The 19,833-nt window shown below is 39.5% G+C and overlaps 1 protein-coding gene across 3 annotated transcripts in view; it reads left to right on the forward strand.

Annotated features, from left to right (window-relative positions):
• The window catches only part of SMURF2 (SMAD specific E3 ubiquitin protein ligase 2), a 58,912-nt gene continuing 39,079 nt past the window's right edge, over positions 1-19,833 (forward strand). For 2 of the 3 annotated variants that reach the window (XR_011729970.1, XM_071764469.1), the window contains exon 1: positions 11,717-11,879. Coding sequence is in view for 2 of the 3 variants with exons in the window: in XM_071764469.1 (XP_071620570.1) it covers positions 11,795-11,879 (85 nt within the window). In the remaining variant the exon portion in view is untranslated. Of the gene's footprint in view, positions 305-11,716; positions 11,880-19,833 lie in introns of those variants that run through there. The other variant, XM_071764470.1, reaches the window with a different exon arrangement.

Raw genomic sequence — 19,833 nt, forward strand, 5'->3', positions numbered from 1 at the left:
CGGGGAAGCGGAGGGAAGGGAAGCGAGGAAGGCGGCCGCGTCTCCTCCTCCGCCTCCTCCTCGGCCCCGCTCATGGCGACGCTGGGCACATCCGGGCTTCTCCTCCTCCTCCGGCGGCCGCCGCTGCCCTGAGCGCCCAACCCGACTCCATTAGCGCCTCCCCTCCCCCCCCCCCCCCGTCTCCCTTCCCGGACCCAGAGGCAGGGGGAGCCCCGGGCCAGGCAGCGCCGAGCCCGCGGAGCGGCCGGGGACATGTCCAACCAAGGGGCCCGGCGGAACGGGCCCGTCAAGCTGCGACTGACAGGTGAGGCTGAGCGGGCAGGCTCCGGCGGGGCCTAACGCCGTCCGCCGGTCTGGTTCGGGCGGGCAGGGGGCAGGGAAGGGACGGGAGAAGCCGAGAGCAGCGGGGGTCTGGGGGGAGGGGGGAATGTGAGGAGAAGCCCGGGGTGAGGAGAGCCCAGCTGGAGGGGCGGGAGCGGGCTCCCTCCATGTGTCTTTGAGGTTGAACCTGGGGCCGGAGGAGTCCCCCAGGCCTCGGGAGGAGGGTGGGGGGAAAGGGGCCGGTGGGCTTTGCCCTCGCCCCGCCGCGGGGTCCGCGCCTACGGAACGAGAGGTTCTGTGCGGGCTCTGGGCCGGGCCCCCCTCAGCCCGGCGGGGTCTGCAGGCGTGGGGGAACCCGCCGGTGTTGGCTGCAGGCACTGGGCACCTTCTCCTTTCTCTCGGCACCCCCAGCTTTTTATTTTTCCTTTGGTCTTCTCAGCGTAAACTCGAAAGAAACTGTCACACTCTTTGTTTTGATCTCTTTGTTTGTTGTTGTTGTGTTTTGGTTTTTTTTTTAAGACAACTTCCTTAGTTAATATTGTAGACGCTTGGTTGGGGAAAGTGCCTTCCACTGCCCTCTTTCAGAAGACCACTTGACCTCTAATATTTTAAAGTATCATAAAACCTGCTCACCTGTATGCTGAAAAGGAAAATGAGTTGCTTTTAAATGCTTGAAAGTATGTTCTTCTCCATATAATAGCCCGGTGAATAGAGAAAAAATCTTGGAAGTTCTGCTAGAGTTTTTTTTTTTAAAAATACAGGAGGCTTTAAAGAAAAGAGGTAGTTCAAAGTATTCCAAGTCCCCCACCAGACAAACGGTATTTTGTATTATAAAGTGTCAGTACCTCGAAGGTAAGCTAATAGAAAATAATAGGTAACAGTGTAAATACTCTTTTGCATCTAATGTATTTAACCAACTTGCAAGCCAAATGTGTTTTAAAAAAAAACTAGAAAAGTTGATGTATTCACTTTCAGTGTATGTGAAATATTTCCAGCTTAATGCCTAATAAAGAGAGGGGCTTTCATACTTATTTTTCAAAGTATGTTATTTTTATACTGGAAGTAAAATGTATCTGCTGATGTTTTACTTTGGAAATACTTGGACTAAATTTGTAATCCAGTTTTCATGGAGACTTGTGAGTGTATATATATATTGCACTTAGAAGTAAAATAAGCATAATTGGGACTGATGCTTGGAACACTCCTGCCTTGTTTTTACAGAGTGTTTTGTAGCTCTCTCTTCAGGTTATTGCTTTGTGTTTTGCAGTGCTTTAATACTTTGTCCTGAGCAGTGAGTACTCAGACATGCTTATCTTTGAAACATTGAAAGTGTCTGTAGCTTTATGTAAAAGCGTGGAAAGTACTCTTTAGGGAGTTGTTTCCTTCACCTTTGGCTTTTGTGTTCTATTTTGTTTCGTATTTATTTTATTTTTATGAAGGTTTAAGCATATAATGAAATGTTGTCTGTGACAATGTAAGTATGTTATGGGGAGTGTGATTGTGAGCAAGAAATATGCTGTAGCTTTAGTGGTGCAGTCAGCCCCCAAAAGAAGCAGGTACAATCTTAAGGAAGGTTGCTGAGGTTTTTTGTCATCTTGTATTTTAGGGAGGGAATATGCAGAGCTCAGGATGCTGGCAAAATTGTCTTTCTAGGGACTGTTCCAGGGGTAACAGCTGCCGAGTACCAGATCTGTTACTTGGAAGTTTATATGAAGCATTGGCCTACTTCTTCAGTAAAAAAGGCTTTGAGGTGTTTTGTGCTTTTGCTCATTGTGAGTTGTTTCACATAAGGTCATTTGTTGTAAGGAAGCTGCACATGTTTAAGAAGAACATTGGATTTTATGAATTCAGCTGACATGTTGTCAGTCCTTGCCTAGGAATAGTTTGAAGTGTTCTGTGTGGTTTTGATTACCCTTTTTGATTGGAAAAGCAGTTTGAGGGCTCTTGAATTCTAAAACTGTTTGGAATTGAAAGAATCTGTAGATCAGTCATTTAAAAGTTTATTCTCAAATTGACAAATGCTATTTAATCTTCATTTTCCTTGGCTGTGTGAAACTAGCAGTCTTCTGTTTTGGCTTGAATATTTATAGGTTTAATTCTGCAATCATTGTATAATACTTACGTTTTCTGTTCATTATGTCTAAATTAGATGGTATAGATTAAAAAATTAATTTTAAGAACTGGATTCAATTAGCAGTTTTTCAGGACATAAACATTAAAGTTTTAGATGGAAAACATTGTTTTGACTGACTGGATAAATGACAGGATAATGTTTGATGTGAGTCCAAGAACTGATCTGGAGCCTAGTGCCCAACTTCTCAGTCCATCTTGAGAAGCCAAATAAAATATTTAACCTAGGCCTCATTTTGCAAAAAAGGTTGATTCTTTGTTGGGACTTTAAGAAAGTTCTGAGAAATGTTTGGCATACCTTTACACTAAGTGTTTAACAGTTTATTTAGGTCTGGGTTCCATAACAGAGAAAACCACAGTGGTGGCATACTTCTAGTAAGTTTTTATTTAGTTTACAGTGCATCTGTGTTATAAATTGCTTATAAAAGGTAATTATTTTGCTCCTAGGTTTTGTTGTCTGTAGTAAATATCACTTGAATCTTGAATGATACACATGTTGATGAAATTTGAACTAGAAAATAGCTGGATAATTGTTAAAGTCCAAAGATTTGTAAAATAATATGAGCAATGTAATTTAAGTTAGCTTAAGTCTAGAATTGCATTGCTCTTCTCTAAAATTTATCCTACCAGCTTTCATTAACATTATTTAAGGAGGCTGAGGCTGTAATATAAGGAAAGTTCCTTCATGTTTGTCATTTTTACCTCCTTTTATCTAGTGCTGTCCTGAGTACATCTGACTTCTGCAAAAGCTGCAAGTGGTGTCATCCCACTCTATTCCTGTGTTTTTTCTCTGTTGTGTATTTGTAAATACACTCTACTGGTCTCCCAGGCAGAATGTACCATTCTTCCTTCCACCCCCATGTTGAACTGCATTGGTTTTATATTCTTCAAAAACCAGAGAAATGACCGTTGCTTTCAGTTGCTCAGTAAATATTTAATGTCCTACTCTGTAAATTATCTACTGTTAAAATAGTTTAATTTGACTGCTTTCATTTGTATCAATGTCAGTTATCTGAATGCAGTCCATAAGGCTGCTTTTATCAAGTAGAAGAGGTATTTTAAAAATCAGCTTGAAGTATGAATAACCACATGGGCTCTAGAATATATTGAGTTGAATAAAGGTTACTACATGAATTTATTTAGTTCATGTGTTAGCATTTGTGTCAGAGTAGTTAACAGATAAAGATACCTTCATAGTCACACAGCACAGTTACTCTGAATTGTAAAAAGTGGTAATAAATAAATAAATGTGCCATGGATAAAACTGGAGTGAGCTGGAGGAGTGGTGCTGTTGGTAAAGAATGAAGAGGTAGGCCTGGAGTTATTAGGTCTGGTTTTCCTCCTCCAAACTGTAAGCTTTCAGGTTTGCTGGCAGAGGTTGCTAATTAGGGAAATTAAAGCATAGACAATGGACAGCATCTCATCTGCTGTTCTACTGTCTCTCTTGTTGATTTTACTGTCTGTTCAGTCCTTACAGGACAAAGGTGGTATTGTGCTTTACTGGGAGGTTATAGTGGTGAAGGAAGAAGGTGCCACTTTTATTTTTTTAACAATTTGTAGGAACTCTTGAGATGCTAACAATATCTATCAAGAAAAGTACTTTTTATATAGAAAAAGCAAGAATACACTAGAGTTGTTTTTTTTTTTTTTTTGCAAAATAATGTGGATTCTCCAAACCTGGCTTTTGCAGTGGGTAAATCTAACAGCTAAATTAACACAATTGAAAACAATGGTTAACCTAAATCCTGGGTTCTTTGTGTTGTTGGAAGCAGAACTGAAGCTTATGGGTAGCAAAGCCTCACTCTAGGAACAACATTTACTGAGAAGAGGGGCAGGACTGCCTCTCACCAACAGCCTGTAGTTAGATAGGCTTTGGCCAACAATAAAACAAAAGGTGTTCCTTCATGTAAGCTGTATTTAACTTCATGACATATGGTTTGCTGAAAACTACTGCTTGATAAATCAGAATGTATAAATTACATGGTAGGTAGATTAAACTGGTGCAGTCCTAACAAAGTCAGTAGGCATGCATCTAATCAGATTGTATATGGATTGATGGATGCTTGGCTCTCAATATTTTAATCAAAGTATGAAGTGCTTATACATCCTTTTTATATATAGGTATAGGTATTTATATACATCTAAATTAATTGTGGATCCCACAGACACTGAAGATTTGTAATAAACAACTGAGCAGCTGTATTGAGCAGTCTCAACTGCTTGTTTCTATAGGATCAGTTTCTATGACAAAAGCTTTATTTGCCTGGGTATAAAATTAGGTTTTGTGTTCAAGGATTCGTTATGTAAGCTGTTGTGGCCAGGAAAAAGAGGAGCAAAAAGGCCCAATCTTCATCTGTGGCTGTGGAATCAGGAAGGCATGGAGTAGAAGGTAGTATAGAGGATTTATGTGTGTAGGTAACATATGGAACATAAGTAGGGGATGTATGTGAAATCTGCAGACTGTCCTAATGTTAATGTTTGAAAAAACAAAGCTGTTGGGGGAAAGAATAAGAGAAATCCCTGGGGTGGAAAAATAGGGAGTAATTTTTAGAATTGTACTTTTCAGTTACATTTAAAGAGTTTAAGCTGTCCCATCATGTCTGTTTGCAGAGCTGAATTTAGCTGAGTAACTCAGCCAGTGGTAACAAATTATTTTGTTTCCTTTTTCATTTGTTAAATTACACTGAAAATCTGATCAGGCTCCAGATGAAGGCGTATTTCCTTTATGGCCTTAAGGTGAATGGGTGATCCCTAAAAAAAGACAGCTTTTAGTGTTTTGCTTTATCTCACTGCCTTTGAAGCATGTCCTTGCTTTGCCATCTTACTTGAGGTAACATCTCACCATTGGGCCAGACCTTTCTTGCAGGTTTTCTTTGGGCGTCCTCCCTCCTTTCATCACAGTGAGATGACCTAACTTCTGACTTGGCTTCATGGCTCAAGTATGTCACTATGCAGGCCATTCTGTGCATGCTTTAATATATAAAATGTAAATGCTTATGACACTGCAGGATTTGAGGTCATTCCAGTGACTTCTGAGAGGCTGGTAAAGATTTAGCTCAGCAATATCGACAGTGCATATAAAAGTAGCTCCTGTGTGTGCCTGCTCTTAGCAGCACCTTTCCTGTTTGGGAAAGAGGATCAAAATCTTGAGGGACATTTGGCAATAGGATGTTCAAGGAAGCAAACTGTTGACTTTTTCATGCTACTTAAACTTGAAATACTTTCGATGAAAGCACAGATAAGTATGCTTGTAGCTTTAAAGGAATCTTCATCTGTAGATAACAAAGCTCAGGACAGAATTGGCTAAGCATTATCATCTGAGTTGAAGTGGGAGACTGATACAGAATAGAGAATAGACACACTCAAGATCATAAAAAGGATAAACCAGGTAAAGCTGGGATTTAGAGCTATTATCTTTTGACTCTCTGCCCATGGACATTGTTTCTCTTGAGTTTAAATCCACAGAAAACATGGTTCTGTTTTGGGCCTTCTGAGACTGTGTTTGGGGTGATTTGTGTTCAGGTCTCTTACAAGGCATGTTTGTGTTGAATTATCAGCTGTGTTTTAGCATCCTGCAGATTCTTGGCATTGACATTTTTTTCCTAATTGAAAATAAAATTTTTACTGTTGCTTCAGTAAATAAGGCTAGAAGGACTGATATCCCCAAATGTGAGTAAAGAGTATTGCTTAGATGAAGTGTTGCTTACATTTTCAAAATTCTGAAAGTGAAAGAAAAAGTAGCAGTATGTGAATTTATTGGGATGTGTCCCATTGTTAACTTTTCTGGAACAACTCTTGGCCAGCAACGTTTAATATTACTGATTATTTAATATTAATATTTTAATATTACTGATGGAGTTAGATGGAGTCATAACTTTTTAACATACCTATTTGATTTGCAGTGTGCCTATAGATATGTACATAAATTCAATTATAGATGCAGTTGTGCTTGTATTTAATTGTAGGTGGCAATCTGCATTGGTAATACTGGAGGCATTTTCTGCAAATTTGAGCCAGCTTGGTGATTTCTTTGTGATACAAGACCAGGCTGTACACTTCTAAAACTGCATGTGCTGAAATGTCTGCTGTGTGTATCATAGGATGTGAAGAAAGTGGATGGTGTGTGTTCAATAAATGTTTGCTCTTTCATTTTAGTGAAAGGTGGTCTCCTACCTCTTGCGATTGTTTTTCATGGAAAATTCTAAATATACTAAAATGGATCCTCATTTTTTCTTGGTGGAGGGAGAAATATCTTAATAGTACCTGTAAACCTGGCTGCTTTAAAAAAATAAATCCTTGAATGTGCAGAGGAAGTCTGCATAAAACACACAGAATCAAATGAATGCTTAACTGCCTGGGATTAGAGGTTCATTGCATTAACTGTGCTGAGCATTCATGTGTCCTTATGCCAAATAATGCTTCAACTCTTTATTTAGCAGCAAAATGAGTACTTCTTCTTTTATAAAAGATTATATCCAATGTGATTAAGAAAGTAGAAAGGTGGAGCTGGTGTAGGCAGGTGATGTTGTCTGGAAGCAAAAGGGGTCATTTGTAAAGGTGAGACAGTGGGGCAAAAGGGTTTTAAGAGCTGTCTGGAGGAGCTGAGCTGACACAGAGAGATGAAAGAACTGTGAGAGCAGCAGGTTGTGTGTCAGTGGAGGCAGAAAACAAATGTGGTGTTTCTACCTGGGCTAAAACGTACAGAAATCTCTCCTGCATTTCATGCTGCTCATTACAATATTGCTCTTAGCCAAGCAGGAATGATTGCATTTTCAGTGTGAAAGTACCAAGATTCCAAGTATCTCTTCCTAATGTTAATATATATCTTCCAAGAGTCACAGAAAATATATTGTCCCTTGTAGGCTGGGAGACACTTGCTCAGCATTACTCCTGAAATTAAAAATGTCTGGCTTTGCAGCATGACACATGAACATACCAAACTTTAAAGCAGAGTACAATGCGTGTTGCAGCAGACATTTCATGGGACCTTTATTTAGAGAATTCTGAAGTTCAGAAATGCTTTAGACCACTCTTGCAGAAGCTTCTTGCTAATTGATGCCTGTGAACAAGTGTAGAAAGCTTTAAGCACCATCTTTCATAATTTCAACTGCGTCACATCCGGGGCATTTCTAAATGTCTAACTAGCACTTCTGGGTGTTTGGTAGGTGTTGGTGCACAGACTCTTCAAATGTACATATCACACATTATTATAATAAACTGTTGGTCCATGGATGTGTGGAATAGGAAGAAATTGCTGCTGGTCTTCGTTTGAGCTAATTAATGCTGCAGCACAGGGGAAGTGCTTGTGTGTTCTTACAGAAGCAAATGCTACCTGTGAGTTCAAGATGCTGTGCAGTAGTTCTGGTTTGCTTTAAATAGCTTGATATGTTTTTTTGTCAAAAAGTTAATGGGTTTAAATCTATGATGGTAATGGCAGGGGTGGCCATGATTTATCCCGAAGCTGTGAAATGTTACTTTGTATTCGTTTGGTGAAAAATCTTTCACATTTGGGATTTCTGCTTAAGGACTGACTCCGAGGATGATTTAAAATGTTGGTGGTTTCTGCTTTCTTCTGCAACAGGAAAAGAGGTGGCTTCTAAGGAAAAAGTGACTTTTGGTAATGTTCAGTAGTGCATGCATCATACGTGGCTTGTTATAAAGTATTTTTGTAGTCTTCTGTCCCTTCCTTAAGCTGCTCTTGCAGTTCATAATGTTTTCCCAATACCTGTCCTTCAAGGAGGTGGTAAAATGATTTTAAAATTTCTGTATTCCTGTCTACAATGATAGACAATAAAGCCATTGGTTCCCCTCCCAAACTACAAACAGAATATTTACATTTACCTATATCTCACTTGCTTCTGTTGCCAAGAGATGATGAAGAAATTTCTGTTCATTTGTGAAATCTGAATGTGGTGTTGTGAATATGTGCCTCAGATTTCCTCATTACAATATTTATCATTTTTCCTGAAAGTGCCTTTTCTCTGGTGAATTGTTCATCCTGTAGAATAAGTCAGCTATTTCCTGTGTATCAGCATAATGTAACTTAATCTGCACTGGGTAGTACTTTGGACCCATTCAAAAGTTTTATATATTTTCAAAGTTTATTGAAATTTAGAAACTTCACTCTCTGCATTTAAACAGTTGTTCCTAGTGTGGCCCAAGGCTGCAGATGCCCTTGTTCTGCACCCCTCCTGCATCACTGTGATGGAGTAGCAGTGAAAAGAAAAATTGTCCCTGGTCAACCTGACCCTTTTGAATGTTACAATCCCATTTCAGCAGCATGGTGAGTAGGAGCACTGGTTCCTGCAGTTGCTTCTACCTCATGTAATTTGAACACAATTTTGAATCATTTTGTCTGAATGTCTATGCTTTTTTTTTTCACTGTCAGTGGAATTTATAAGTAGAGTTGAGCTCCTAAGGCCAGCTATAGTTGGCACTGCCCATTATAAGCCTGCCTTTTCAGTTCCTGTGAAGCTGCCTGCTAACATTGATTTTTCATACTGAGCAGCTAAATCAGGCTGAATTTATTTTGGGAATAAATTGGCTGTTAAAATTCAGCCAGTTTCAAGGAGATAAAAACTATGTTGCACATCTTGAAAAAGCCTGTGTTCTTGTGAATCCTTTATTCTTGGGCAGGAATGCTGTCACACGTGGAGATGGCAATAGGCAGCTGTCTGTACCAGCCTCTATCAGTAAGAAGTGGTGCACAGTTCAACAAATGGCTGGGACAGGAGTTGCTCTCATCCCATTAATGCAAACTCAGTGGCATGCTCCTGGTGTGAAGAGAGGCATTAACCAGGGTGCAGAGGGCTCAGAAGTTGGAGAAGGGAGTGAACTGGAACAAGGAGCTGTCTGGGACAAATGGGAGGGTGATGGAGGCTGATTTTGGCAGGACAAGGTGCTGGGAATCTTCTGGTGCCCTGACTCCAGTGTTGTGGCAATGAACATGACACAGGGTCACAGGGACAGCCCGAATTCTTGTGATTCCAAACTTCTTGACACTTGGCTTTGTAACCCAAGACTGCTGTTGCTGTATGTGCAGTTGATGTTAGTGCTTTGGGTGTATTACTTGCAAGAAGTTGTCATCTATAGCAGAGGCTTGAAGTGTTTAACAAATGCAGAGAATGTAAGTGGTTACAGTTGAACAGAGGACAGAAGTTCAAAAGCAAACAGGAAAAAGAAAAAAAACCCACCCTGACACCATATTTTCTCCCATCTGTTCCTTCGTGCCACATGTTCATCACCTTGAGCCTATTTAGAAGAGGTAGGGAATTAGGGGCTGGCTTCAAAGTGGCCATGATTCATAACATAATTCTAAGAAAAGCTTGCAGATAAGATCAGGATTACTCCTTATATGTCGAACAAAAAGAATTCTCAAGCTTTTAGCAAGCCTGAGAAGTGGTGGGGTTTGTGTTTGTTTTGTTGGGTTTTTAAAAACCTCAAGTCTAAGAAATTGTGATGTATTTGTCACTTCATTAGTGCTGGTGTTTTCTTGTTTTAAAAGGGTCAGAAGAACTTTCTTTTCGTATGTAATAATAATTGAATTCTGTAGTTAATTGAATTCTGTAGCTAATTTAGATGCTGTCTATTCACGAAGGCTTTGGAGATGCAATTAATGTTTTCTTTTCAGATAAGTGCTCTCTGCTATTGATGAGTGAGTTGCAATAATATTTGACTTCTTTTAGTCAGAGTCTATACAGACATATTAAGTATCAAATGAGCAGAGAAACCTATGCCAATATTTCATGTACTTTGGTGGATGTTGCAGTGTGTGTAAAGATTCCACTGTGGAAGGAGGGGGGTTCTCAGTTTGTCACCACTGGGTTGGTACAGCAGCAGCTGACACTTAGTGGGTTGATAGAATATACTGTGCTTTGTTTAGAGCAAGTTCCCTGTAAAAAGGTAAAAAACCTTGATCTTCACTCTCTCTCTTTATATTAAACACTCACAGCTGAGTCTGCAGAAGAGTTTAAACATTGAAGAAATGAATCAGAAGTTACAGGCAGTGGGCAGGTGGATCTCCAGCAAGAAAAAGGCATCGTGCTCTGTTGGAAGTTTCTTGCAGAGATCTCTTCAGAAAATGGCTATATATAGACAGAGTGAGGAGAAGTTATGAGTGCCATCAGATGGATGATTTTTTTTTTTTTTTTTAGTCAACTAAAAATAAATGAACTGATAGAACGTGAAACTGCAAGGTTTCATTTTAAATAAACTTATGCTTATTATTGTGTAACCTTGAAGAAAAGTGAGCTTTTAAAACTCTTTTCATATTTGCACAGCATTCCTTGTTGATGCTGAACAGTGCTTTTCTCCCCCCTCCAGCCCCCCCAATGTTTAGTGATACAGGGCTGGAACACTGTCTGCTCCTATGAAGACATCTTTTCCAAAAAGCTGTTCATTTTCACACCTTTTTGAGCTTAGAGCTGTTGTAAAGCTGTTAAATACTTGATTTTTTTTTTCCAGCTGATACTCTTTCTCATTATTTAAGGTCTGTGAAAGCCCTACTTCCCAGGGACTTGTTTAGGAGTCCCTGTCATGTTACTGTCTTGAAAATTCCAGAGTTCTGTTTCCTTTTAAGATACACTACATGCATCACCTTTGTGCTGAAATAAATATCTGTTCATCAGCTTACTAGTGTCAGGGCTTAAGAGGTGAGGTTTACCTTTGTTATTTTAAGACTACTGACTTAAATAGCTGAAGAATATAGTTTCCATCAGATAAGGTGTCAGTACTACTTTATGGAATTACCTTTTTCTGTCAAGATTTTTTTTTTTATTTGCATACGTTTGTTTTTTGTTAAGGTCATGCTTTCTTCATTGTGTTTGTCTGTGTTTTTAACTTTGTAATTGTAGTATTTACAACAGAGTTATTTTTGTTATTGTGTGAACCATTTTATTGTTTCAGAAATGAATGAATCATATATTCTGGGTTATTTTTTCCTGGCAAATATTTTTCTTTAATGATTACTCAGGGCTAGTTTAAATTGTACAGATGAATAACACTTGAAATTCAGTATCTGATACATTATTTCAACTGTTACAATGAAAAACCTTGTGAAAATACATATGTAGGTTTTTTTCCCTTTTATTTCTGGGAACAATGGCTTTATGAGGGACTAGACTGGCAATGAAGCTGTTGTTGGGCTATGGAATAATACTGCTTCTCAGTCCTGTTGTTCTAGCTGCCTCTCCATTTCCCAAATTCCCAAGATTTTGTTCTGTTTCCCAGGTTCCTTTCCTCTGTCCCACCTGGACAAACAGGTCCTGGCTCTGCTCCTGAGGGTGCAGCAGGCAGTTCCAGAGCTGTGTCCCCTCTGCAAGGGGCAGGATTTTCGCAGCAGAGGATGTTCCCCCAAGAGTTGCTCTGGTTCCCTGTAGAGAGGGGTGCCCTGCAGGAATTAATTGCATCACAAGAATCTTCCCACCCAGGTTTGCTGCAATCTGCTGCTCTGAAGTGTCCTTTTCTTGCGTCCATAAATTTCTTGCATTTCATTTCCTCTTGGTTTAGGAACTTGCTACAAATTTTCATTCATACCATATGTTAGCAGTGCTGTCTTTGCCCTTTCATGGAGTCCTCCCTGCATCTGTATTTTAGAAGCAACCTCTGCTACCTGTAGCATTGATGAGCTCCAATTCTTTCCTGTATGGAGTTGGTGCTCTTTATTTCTCTTAATTATTTTTTTTTCCTGTTTGTAACCAGTCAAAGCATCGACCTGTTTTGAATGTCGTGTTGATTTTATCATGAAGACAGACACTAGCAGGGATCCTCTGCCAGATTACAAATAGGCAATTACAGTTAGAAGAAATTTTGGAGACAAAAGTAGCAGATGATGACCACAGGGTGGTGTGGTACCTGCTCCCACACCACAAAAAAGTGGCTTTTGCCTGTTTAGTCTCAGTTTCTGGCTGGCTTTTTAAGTCAGTCCCAGGTGGAAGAGTCCAGGTGTGCTTCCCTGACTGCTCAGCAGGAATTAACAAAACCAGATTTGAATGCTAGGGATGAGTAAGCATTTCCACAGCCCCCTAAAATGGCAGAGAAGAATGTAAATACTCCATGGTTAGCAGAGTGAATGTGTTCTCATTTTTGGTGATTATACTGAGCTCTAAAATATTTGGAAGAGTAAAAGTATCAAAAGAGCATCTAACCTGTGGGTAGATGTTCTGTGAACACAGTGAGCTTTTTAAAATGCAGTAAGAATTCTGGGCAGTGTATAAAACCTGAAAAGAGTGAGTCTGGTTTTTTGCATCCATATAACTGATCTGTGTCACCTAGAATGTAAAGACTTAAGTTCTGGTAGATTTTGTTTAGGAGTAAGAATGTAATACACATTTTTTTTTCTATGTGTTTCCCAGATTGTCTGTAGGTAGGTTTTTTTTTAAAAAAAGGCAAAAACCTCACATATTTTCTCTGTTGCCCCTGCTCTTTTCAGCTGCTGTCCAGACAAATATTTATAAACAGAAAGTAATGCAGTTTCTTTTGCATGCACAGAGCCCTGGGGAAAATGAGGAAATGTTTTAGTGTGTGTGAGGCGTTTAATACTTTGTTTTGCTCTGATTTATCTTTGAAAGAGCTGTGGAGGCCTGCCTAAAAAACTAGAATACACTCCCTGTGAGCCTGTATTACTTTTGTTTAAAATAGTCAAACCTCTGCTGCTGAAACTCAGGAATTTGTGGACTGAATGACTAGAACAGCAAATATGACTTAAAAAAATATGCTTATTGGGTAAACTGGTATGAACCCAGCTGCTGTGGATAAATTGATTTTGCTGTTGCTTTAAATCGATGATGTGTTGGTATTTTGGCAGAGCAAGAAAACCAAGGATATTAGAAAGTAATTTACTGCACTGGGATTAGCAAAGAGTGTTCTGTTTCTGTGACTGGGGCAGAACAGGATGGTTCAGATGTGTCTGATAAACAGGACGAGGTCTAGTCTGACAGCTGGCAACAATAGCTTCTGCTCCAAGTCAGGTGTACTAAATTAGCAAATCTATTACAAGGATGCAGGAGAAATCTCACAGAAGACAGCCTTGTAGGCAGGAGTGGTGCCAAATGGGAAATGATTCATCGTCTCTGAATGGGATGAGCACTGAGCAGAAGCAGTTTAAACCTCAGACTGCTTTGGCTCATAAACCACCAAATATGTGATTAACACTTTATCTGCTCCAATCCTGTGGTTTTTGTTGTCTTCTGAGCAGCAGTTTATGTATTTAGGATGAAAATCTACAAGACTTGCTTGTTTGTTCTTCTTTCCTAAATGTTTAAATGTATCTCTGTGCTTTCCTGACTCTTAGTTAAATTGCAAAATGTTTGCACGGATCCGTAAAGCATTTCCCATTTTTTGTGACCCTTTGGCAATGTCAACTTTTAGTGGGGATCCTTACAAGTCTGAAATGTAAGGATGACAGAAGTGATGCTGGCAGAACTTGGTGAACTGACTTAGCACAGTTCATTAGCTTATATCTAGTGAAAATCCACGATTAGCTAGAGAAGTAATTTGATGTAGCATGCCAGTTCCAGGGTGGGCACTGCCTTTGGATTTTTAGGATTTTAAAAATTTGCATGACAGTTGTAGTTCATGATCCTTAGAGGTCCTCTCCAAAGTTAGTGATTCAATGTTTCTGTGTATTTTAGCATCAACCATTTGTAGACTACAATGCACAAAGATAAAAATGAAATATATTTGTGAGTCCATAAATTGAGCTTATGAGCAATGCAGAAGGGAAGCACAGCTTAGCTAATTTAAGGAGTGAAAAGGGGGGAAAAAGGCTTGTGCTGTCTTTTGTTCCTTCATTGTTCTTAGAGCTGCTCAGAGTTTTAGCACATCTCTGGTCTTGTAATATAAACTGATGTTTTGGCTGCAAGATCCAGAGATGATAAAAAGCTAAAAGAATTAGGTCACTGGAAGGTATAAAGTATTAAATAATGGAGAGGTAAGGAGATAATAGTGAGGCAAAATTATTTTACTTGGCAAGTTAATATATATTGTTTAGGAAATAATTCTATTGGGGGTTGAGGCTGGGATAGCACTCAGCAGCTGAGCTATCCAAGGAGCAGTGTGCCTAGGAAATTAATGGAAAAATTCTGGAGAACTCTCACCTTCCATAAGCACCTGCTCAATAAAAGGTAGAAATCAGAAAAAGTAATGGTTAGTTTGTGAGTGGAACTGCAAGAAGCTTGGTTGGGGTTTCTAGAGTGAAAGGCACCAGAGTAAATGTGTCCTCTCAGGCTTTCTGGAGTTCACCACCTGTGTTTGAGATCAATGGAAACACTTGCCTGCTCCTTTGGTTTGAAAGCCATTCTGCCTTTGTTGATGTCTAGCAATAAAATATTCTCTCAACTTCTTGGAAATACCTTTGTGGATTTTTAACTCTTCTGATCTACTGCTAGGAGTGTTGATTCACAGAGTAAAATGTTAATTTTACATTAATGTAATCAATTTTATACTCCTGTCAGTCTCACCTGCTTCCCATTATCTTTCTTACTCTTCACTGCACTGCTCAGTATCTTCTACCATGTCCTTCTCTTTCTCAAAAAAATTGTCTTTTCCCTGCCTGAGCATTGCATCTTCTCAAAAGAAGGGAACTTAAAGTTGCATGGTAAGCTTTTTAGGACAAAATTCTTTATTTTCCTATATTGACAAGCTACTTCATCTGAATCTCTTGGTCTCTGTCTTCAAAATCCCTTTTGTATTATTTCTTCAAGTAGTAAATAAATTGCAGTGATCTGATTTAAGCAACTTGTGTGAAAACAAGAAAAACCAAGACTTCAAGATGCTTTTGTTGAAATAGGATTGCTCATCTCTTGTTTAAGAGAAACAACTTCTTAAACTCTCTGGATTTGTTCTCTAGAAAACATCTGTTTACACAGAGAAGCTAAACTGAATCTGTTGGTATTAAAGGACTGCAATAATTTAACTAAAGCAGTTTGTAAATTGTGTAGTCTATTCATGTAATTATCTCCTGGAAATGAGGCTTCAGTTCGTAAAGCCAAGCCATCCAGTTCTAGAGAGAGGCAGTTTCCAGAGTAGAAAACACTCCACGAAAACAATTTTTCCCTCAAAAAAAGTAAATGTAGGGGTGTTTTGCTTTAATATTTCAAATACATTAAAGGAGGAGGGGGTAGGATCCACTTAATTTTCAAGGAGACAGATGAGAATCTGGGTGTGAAGCTGATGATGAAGTAGAAGATGTAAAGAGTGCATCATTCCTCTGTATTCCTCATATAATACAGTTTCAGTAAAGGGGGTGAAGTAGGAAAACAAAATATTGTCCTGAACAAGAAATTTAGACTAAGGTAGATGCTTAGTTAGCAAATTTGTTTTTACTACTGGTAGTATTGAAATCATGATCCTCATGAACTCTTGAACATTAAGTTTTGTGTATTGGGGAATTATTTAAAAAAAAACACTTGGCTATTTTAAGTTGCATATTTTAAATACTAGAGTTTACTTCCCTCCCTCCAATGAAAGACATCACCTTAGCTGTTGCCATGTTTTAGGAATTATTTCTTTTAAAGCAGCTGGCAATCCTTCTGTTCTTATTGATAAAATTAACATTTATTGCATTCTGCTAACAAGCAGCATGAGAATTACTCCAGAAGAGCAAATGATGTACACGCTTTCGGTGTCTTCCTTGTTGTTGGGTTTATTTTTTGGTGGTTCTTTTCCTTTCTCCTCTTCCCAGAAAAGCCCCAGCAGTACCAGAGTTCCCCCAGGATCCTGTCTGTAGCAGAGACAGAATTTTGAGACTTCCTGTTTAACTCCAGTGTGTGACTGTGTCCCAGCAGAGACAGCAGCAGCCCTGGAGTCTGGAAAGCTGCTGGTTATCTGCAATTCCTGATACCCAGGAGTCTGGGGTAGCTGCAGGTGCCTCTTGTCTGAAGCCCTTTTTAAAATTCAGGGCATTTTTGTCTGGTTGGTAATTAGATCATGAATTTCTTTTATTGGTGCCTCTACTATAGATCATTCAGAGGGTGGAGAGTTTTACTGCAGTGAAACAAATCCGAGGGTTCTGCTTCTTGTTAACATGGTTTTTTCCCCCAGCACGTTTTCAGAGGTGCATGAAATACATCAGACAGAACAGAGCTATAATTTCTTTCTGGTGTTAGCTCTCCCCCCCCCTCTTTTCCTATCAAAACAAACAGAGAAATCCTCGGGTAAATTTCCATGTTACCTTTTCCTTTTACCCACCCTCAGAGGAAGAATTCTGTGCTCTCCACGTATTTTGCAAATTAGTAACTTTGGTCTAATCACTTCAGTCTAAACTGAATCTAGGTTAAAAAAAAAGCTGCTGGGATTTCAGACAAGTCTTTAAGGATTGAGGTAAGATTTTAGCACAATGATTCTGAAGAATTTCAGATTGGAGGTACCCCCTTTTCTTTGCCTGAGCTCTTAAATACTCTTATATTTCCAGGATAATGGAGTTAGTGCTTACAAGAGGGTGTACTTCTCTCACACTTGTGTAGAGTGTATAGTAACTTCTGCAGGTTTGAGATGAGTTAGTCATGATAAAAATGTTAATAAAAAGTTCATTTTAGTGGGAATTTTTTTCAATACTGAAGGAAGATAAAATAATCATAAAATTGAGAGGGTCGTGCATCAAATACAACAGCTAAGCTCATGGGTTTGTTTAATGGATTTCAATTTCCCACCCTGATTTTTTGTTTATTGGAATACAACTTTATTCTTACTGAAAATGTGAGAAACAAAAGAGAGAACTCGAAAGTTGGTCTGATAATTGATCTTTGACTGCTTAGGGTTTGTTTTTTTTTAAAAAAAATGTTCTATTAGCTTTTAATTTAAAGCTTTGTTGGTCCCCCTCTGCCACCAGCCCCAGCTGACCACCATAGCAGTGGTCTTTGTAAGTGGTGATGACGTGGTTTTTCAGATATTGAAAGATGGACAAGATGTGAGAGTTAAGCCATTTTGGGGTAGGGTGGAGAAATGAAGTGGAATTTGTAGTGTATGAAGGTTACACATAGAAACATCCTGGCTGGGCTGAGAGGCTGCATCCACACTAAACCAGGAAATGCAAATATTCCTAATAGCCTTTGTTTTCTTAAGGTTTCCCACGTGTTACTTCTGCTTCTTTTTCACTGTTTGAGGCTGTGACCAAAAAGCCCTGGCTTACACAGAGCCCTGGTGAGGATGGTTTAATATAGCAAGGGAAAGAAAAGAAAAAAAAAAAAAAAAGCTCAACAAAAAGTACTTAAGGTTTTGCACCTACAAAATAAGTTTCAGTGGTTCAAACGCGATCTCCTTCAAGAGATTTTTAAGCCTTGATGGTAAGATTTAAAATGCTTGGGGAGGGTTTCTCCCTTGATTGCAAACCACAGCATAATTTCTTTCCTTCACCTCTTGACAGGCGTATCAAATAAACTGGACGTGTGAATAGAGTTGGTGACGTGTGTGGCAGCAAGCCCATCACTGAATGAATCTAGGAAATGTGAATGCATTAGCTGCTTGAAGGAAGAATTCAATGGTGTGGGGGGTTTTGTGTTTTGTTTCACGTTTGGCTTGGAGTGGAATAAGGGAGGAGAAGTGGAAAAGGAAGCCTTTTGTTTACAGTAAAACAATACTGTGAAGTAGACATCATGATGTTAAAACAGGAGTCTAAACATGGCAAATCTAGGCAGGCTCCATCTGGCCTTGCCCACAAGTCACTCAAAGGGCCCCAGCACAGGCTGCTGGAGGTTTGAGTTGCTGTTGTGTCATCCCCCCCCTTGATGAGAATTTAAAATACCCTTGGAGAATTTGTCCCAGAATTTTATTATTGTATGATATGAATGATTTATTGACTTTAACTGTTTATAATCAGTGGTGCAACACATCCTCATCAGCATTTCTTCCCTGATAAATGCAGGATGTTTTAATTTTGAATTTTCATCTCCATGAGTTATGTTACGTGCAGATAATATGGATCTAGAATCCTGAAACCAGTCAAAGCACAACACTGTATGCAGAATTTATTACAGTGAATCTGTTGAAAAGAAAAATTTAAGTGTTACTGTGTTAGTTTCTGGCATATTCTGGAGTGATTTAAAATCTATTGTGTTATTCGGGCATTTTTCACTTCTGGATAATCCATATTGCTGATTGGTGTTTGATTGCAGGTTATTGTGGTTTTGTTTGTTTAGTCCCAGAGGAATAATTCCAATTGGTTGAGACACAGAGCTCTAACTGACAGTGCTTATAAGCAGGTGCATGTGATCCTTCAAAATGGGTTTCATTTTACATGCAGTGTATTGGGGATTTAGCATCTGGCTTGTGTCAAAGTTGAGCTTGCAGAAATGTGTCTGTGGGGCAACTTAGAAATTTAACAATTATTAAAGGAAAATGTGGTTAAAAGTGTTACCTTTTCAGGGTAACCTAATATGTATTTTGAAAAATTATTTATAAGCTGCCTACCTTGTGTTTGGATATCAGCCTAGCAATAATGCTTTTATATGTCACTAAGAACTAACACTGAATATTTTTTCAACCTGACAGGTTAGTATTTAGCAGCACTTTAAAAATTCATTAGAACTTTGCAATTGCTCTAATGTATATTCCAAGTAATAATATACATTATTCTAAGTAAGTAAGTAAGAATATACATTATATACATTATGGTTAGAATTGGTACATGATTCTAAGCTTACATTAGATTTAAATTAGGTTTATAATTCTGAAAGAGAATTGGAAATTAAGTTTCCTACCAGTATCAGCAGTGTGTTAAGGGTATGTGGGCAGATAGCTGTGTGAAGAAGCTGCCATCCCTTCCAGGTTGTCCTGGCTCCCTTAGCTCTGGGGTCAGAAGGGTTCATGTTCTGTATTTCCATATTCACATCAGGAAAAACACAGCTTAGATCAAAGAGCTCATGATGGGGGCTTGAGGCTTACCTGGCTTTATTGCCAGGAAGCTGAACATGAGCCAGCAGTGTGCCCAGGTGGCCAAGAAGGCCAATGGCATCCTGGGCTGGCTCAGGAACAGCGTGGCCAGCAGGTCCAGGGAAGGGATTCTGCCCCTGTGCTCAGCCCTGGGGAGGCCACAGCTTGAGTCCTGTGTCCAGTTCTGGGCCCCTCAGCTCAGGAAGGAGATTGAGGTGCTGGAGCAGGTCCAGAGGAGGCAACTGGGCTGGGGAAGGGACTCGAGCACAGATCCTATGAGGAGAGGCTGAGGGAGCTGGGGGTGTTGAGGCTGGAGAAGAGGAGGCTCAGGGGAGACCTCATCACTCTCTACAACTCCCTGAAAGGAGGTTGGAGCCAGGGGGGGGTTGGGCTCTTTTCCCAGGCAACTCTCAGCAAGACAAGAGGGCACAAGAGGTCTCAAGTTGTGCCAGGGGAGGTTTAGGTTGGACATTAGAAAGAATTTCTTTATGGAGAGGGTGATCAGCCATTGGAATG

Source organism: Heliangelus exortis, chromosome 20, assembly GCF_036169615.1.
Source record: "Heliangelus exortis chromosome 20, bHelExo1.hap1, whole genome shotgun sequence".
Taxonomy (NCBI): domain Eukaryota; kingdom Metazoa; phylum Chordata; class Aves; order Apodiformes; family Trochilidae; genus Heliangelus; species Heliangelus exortis.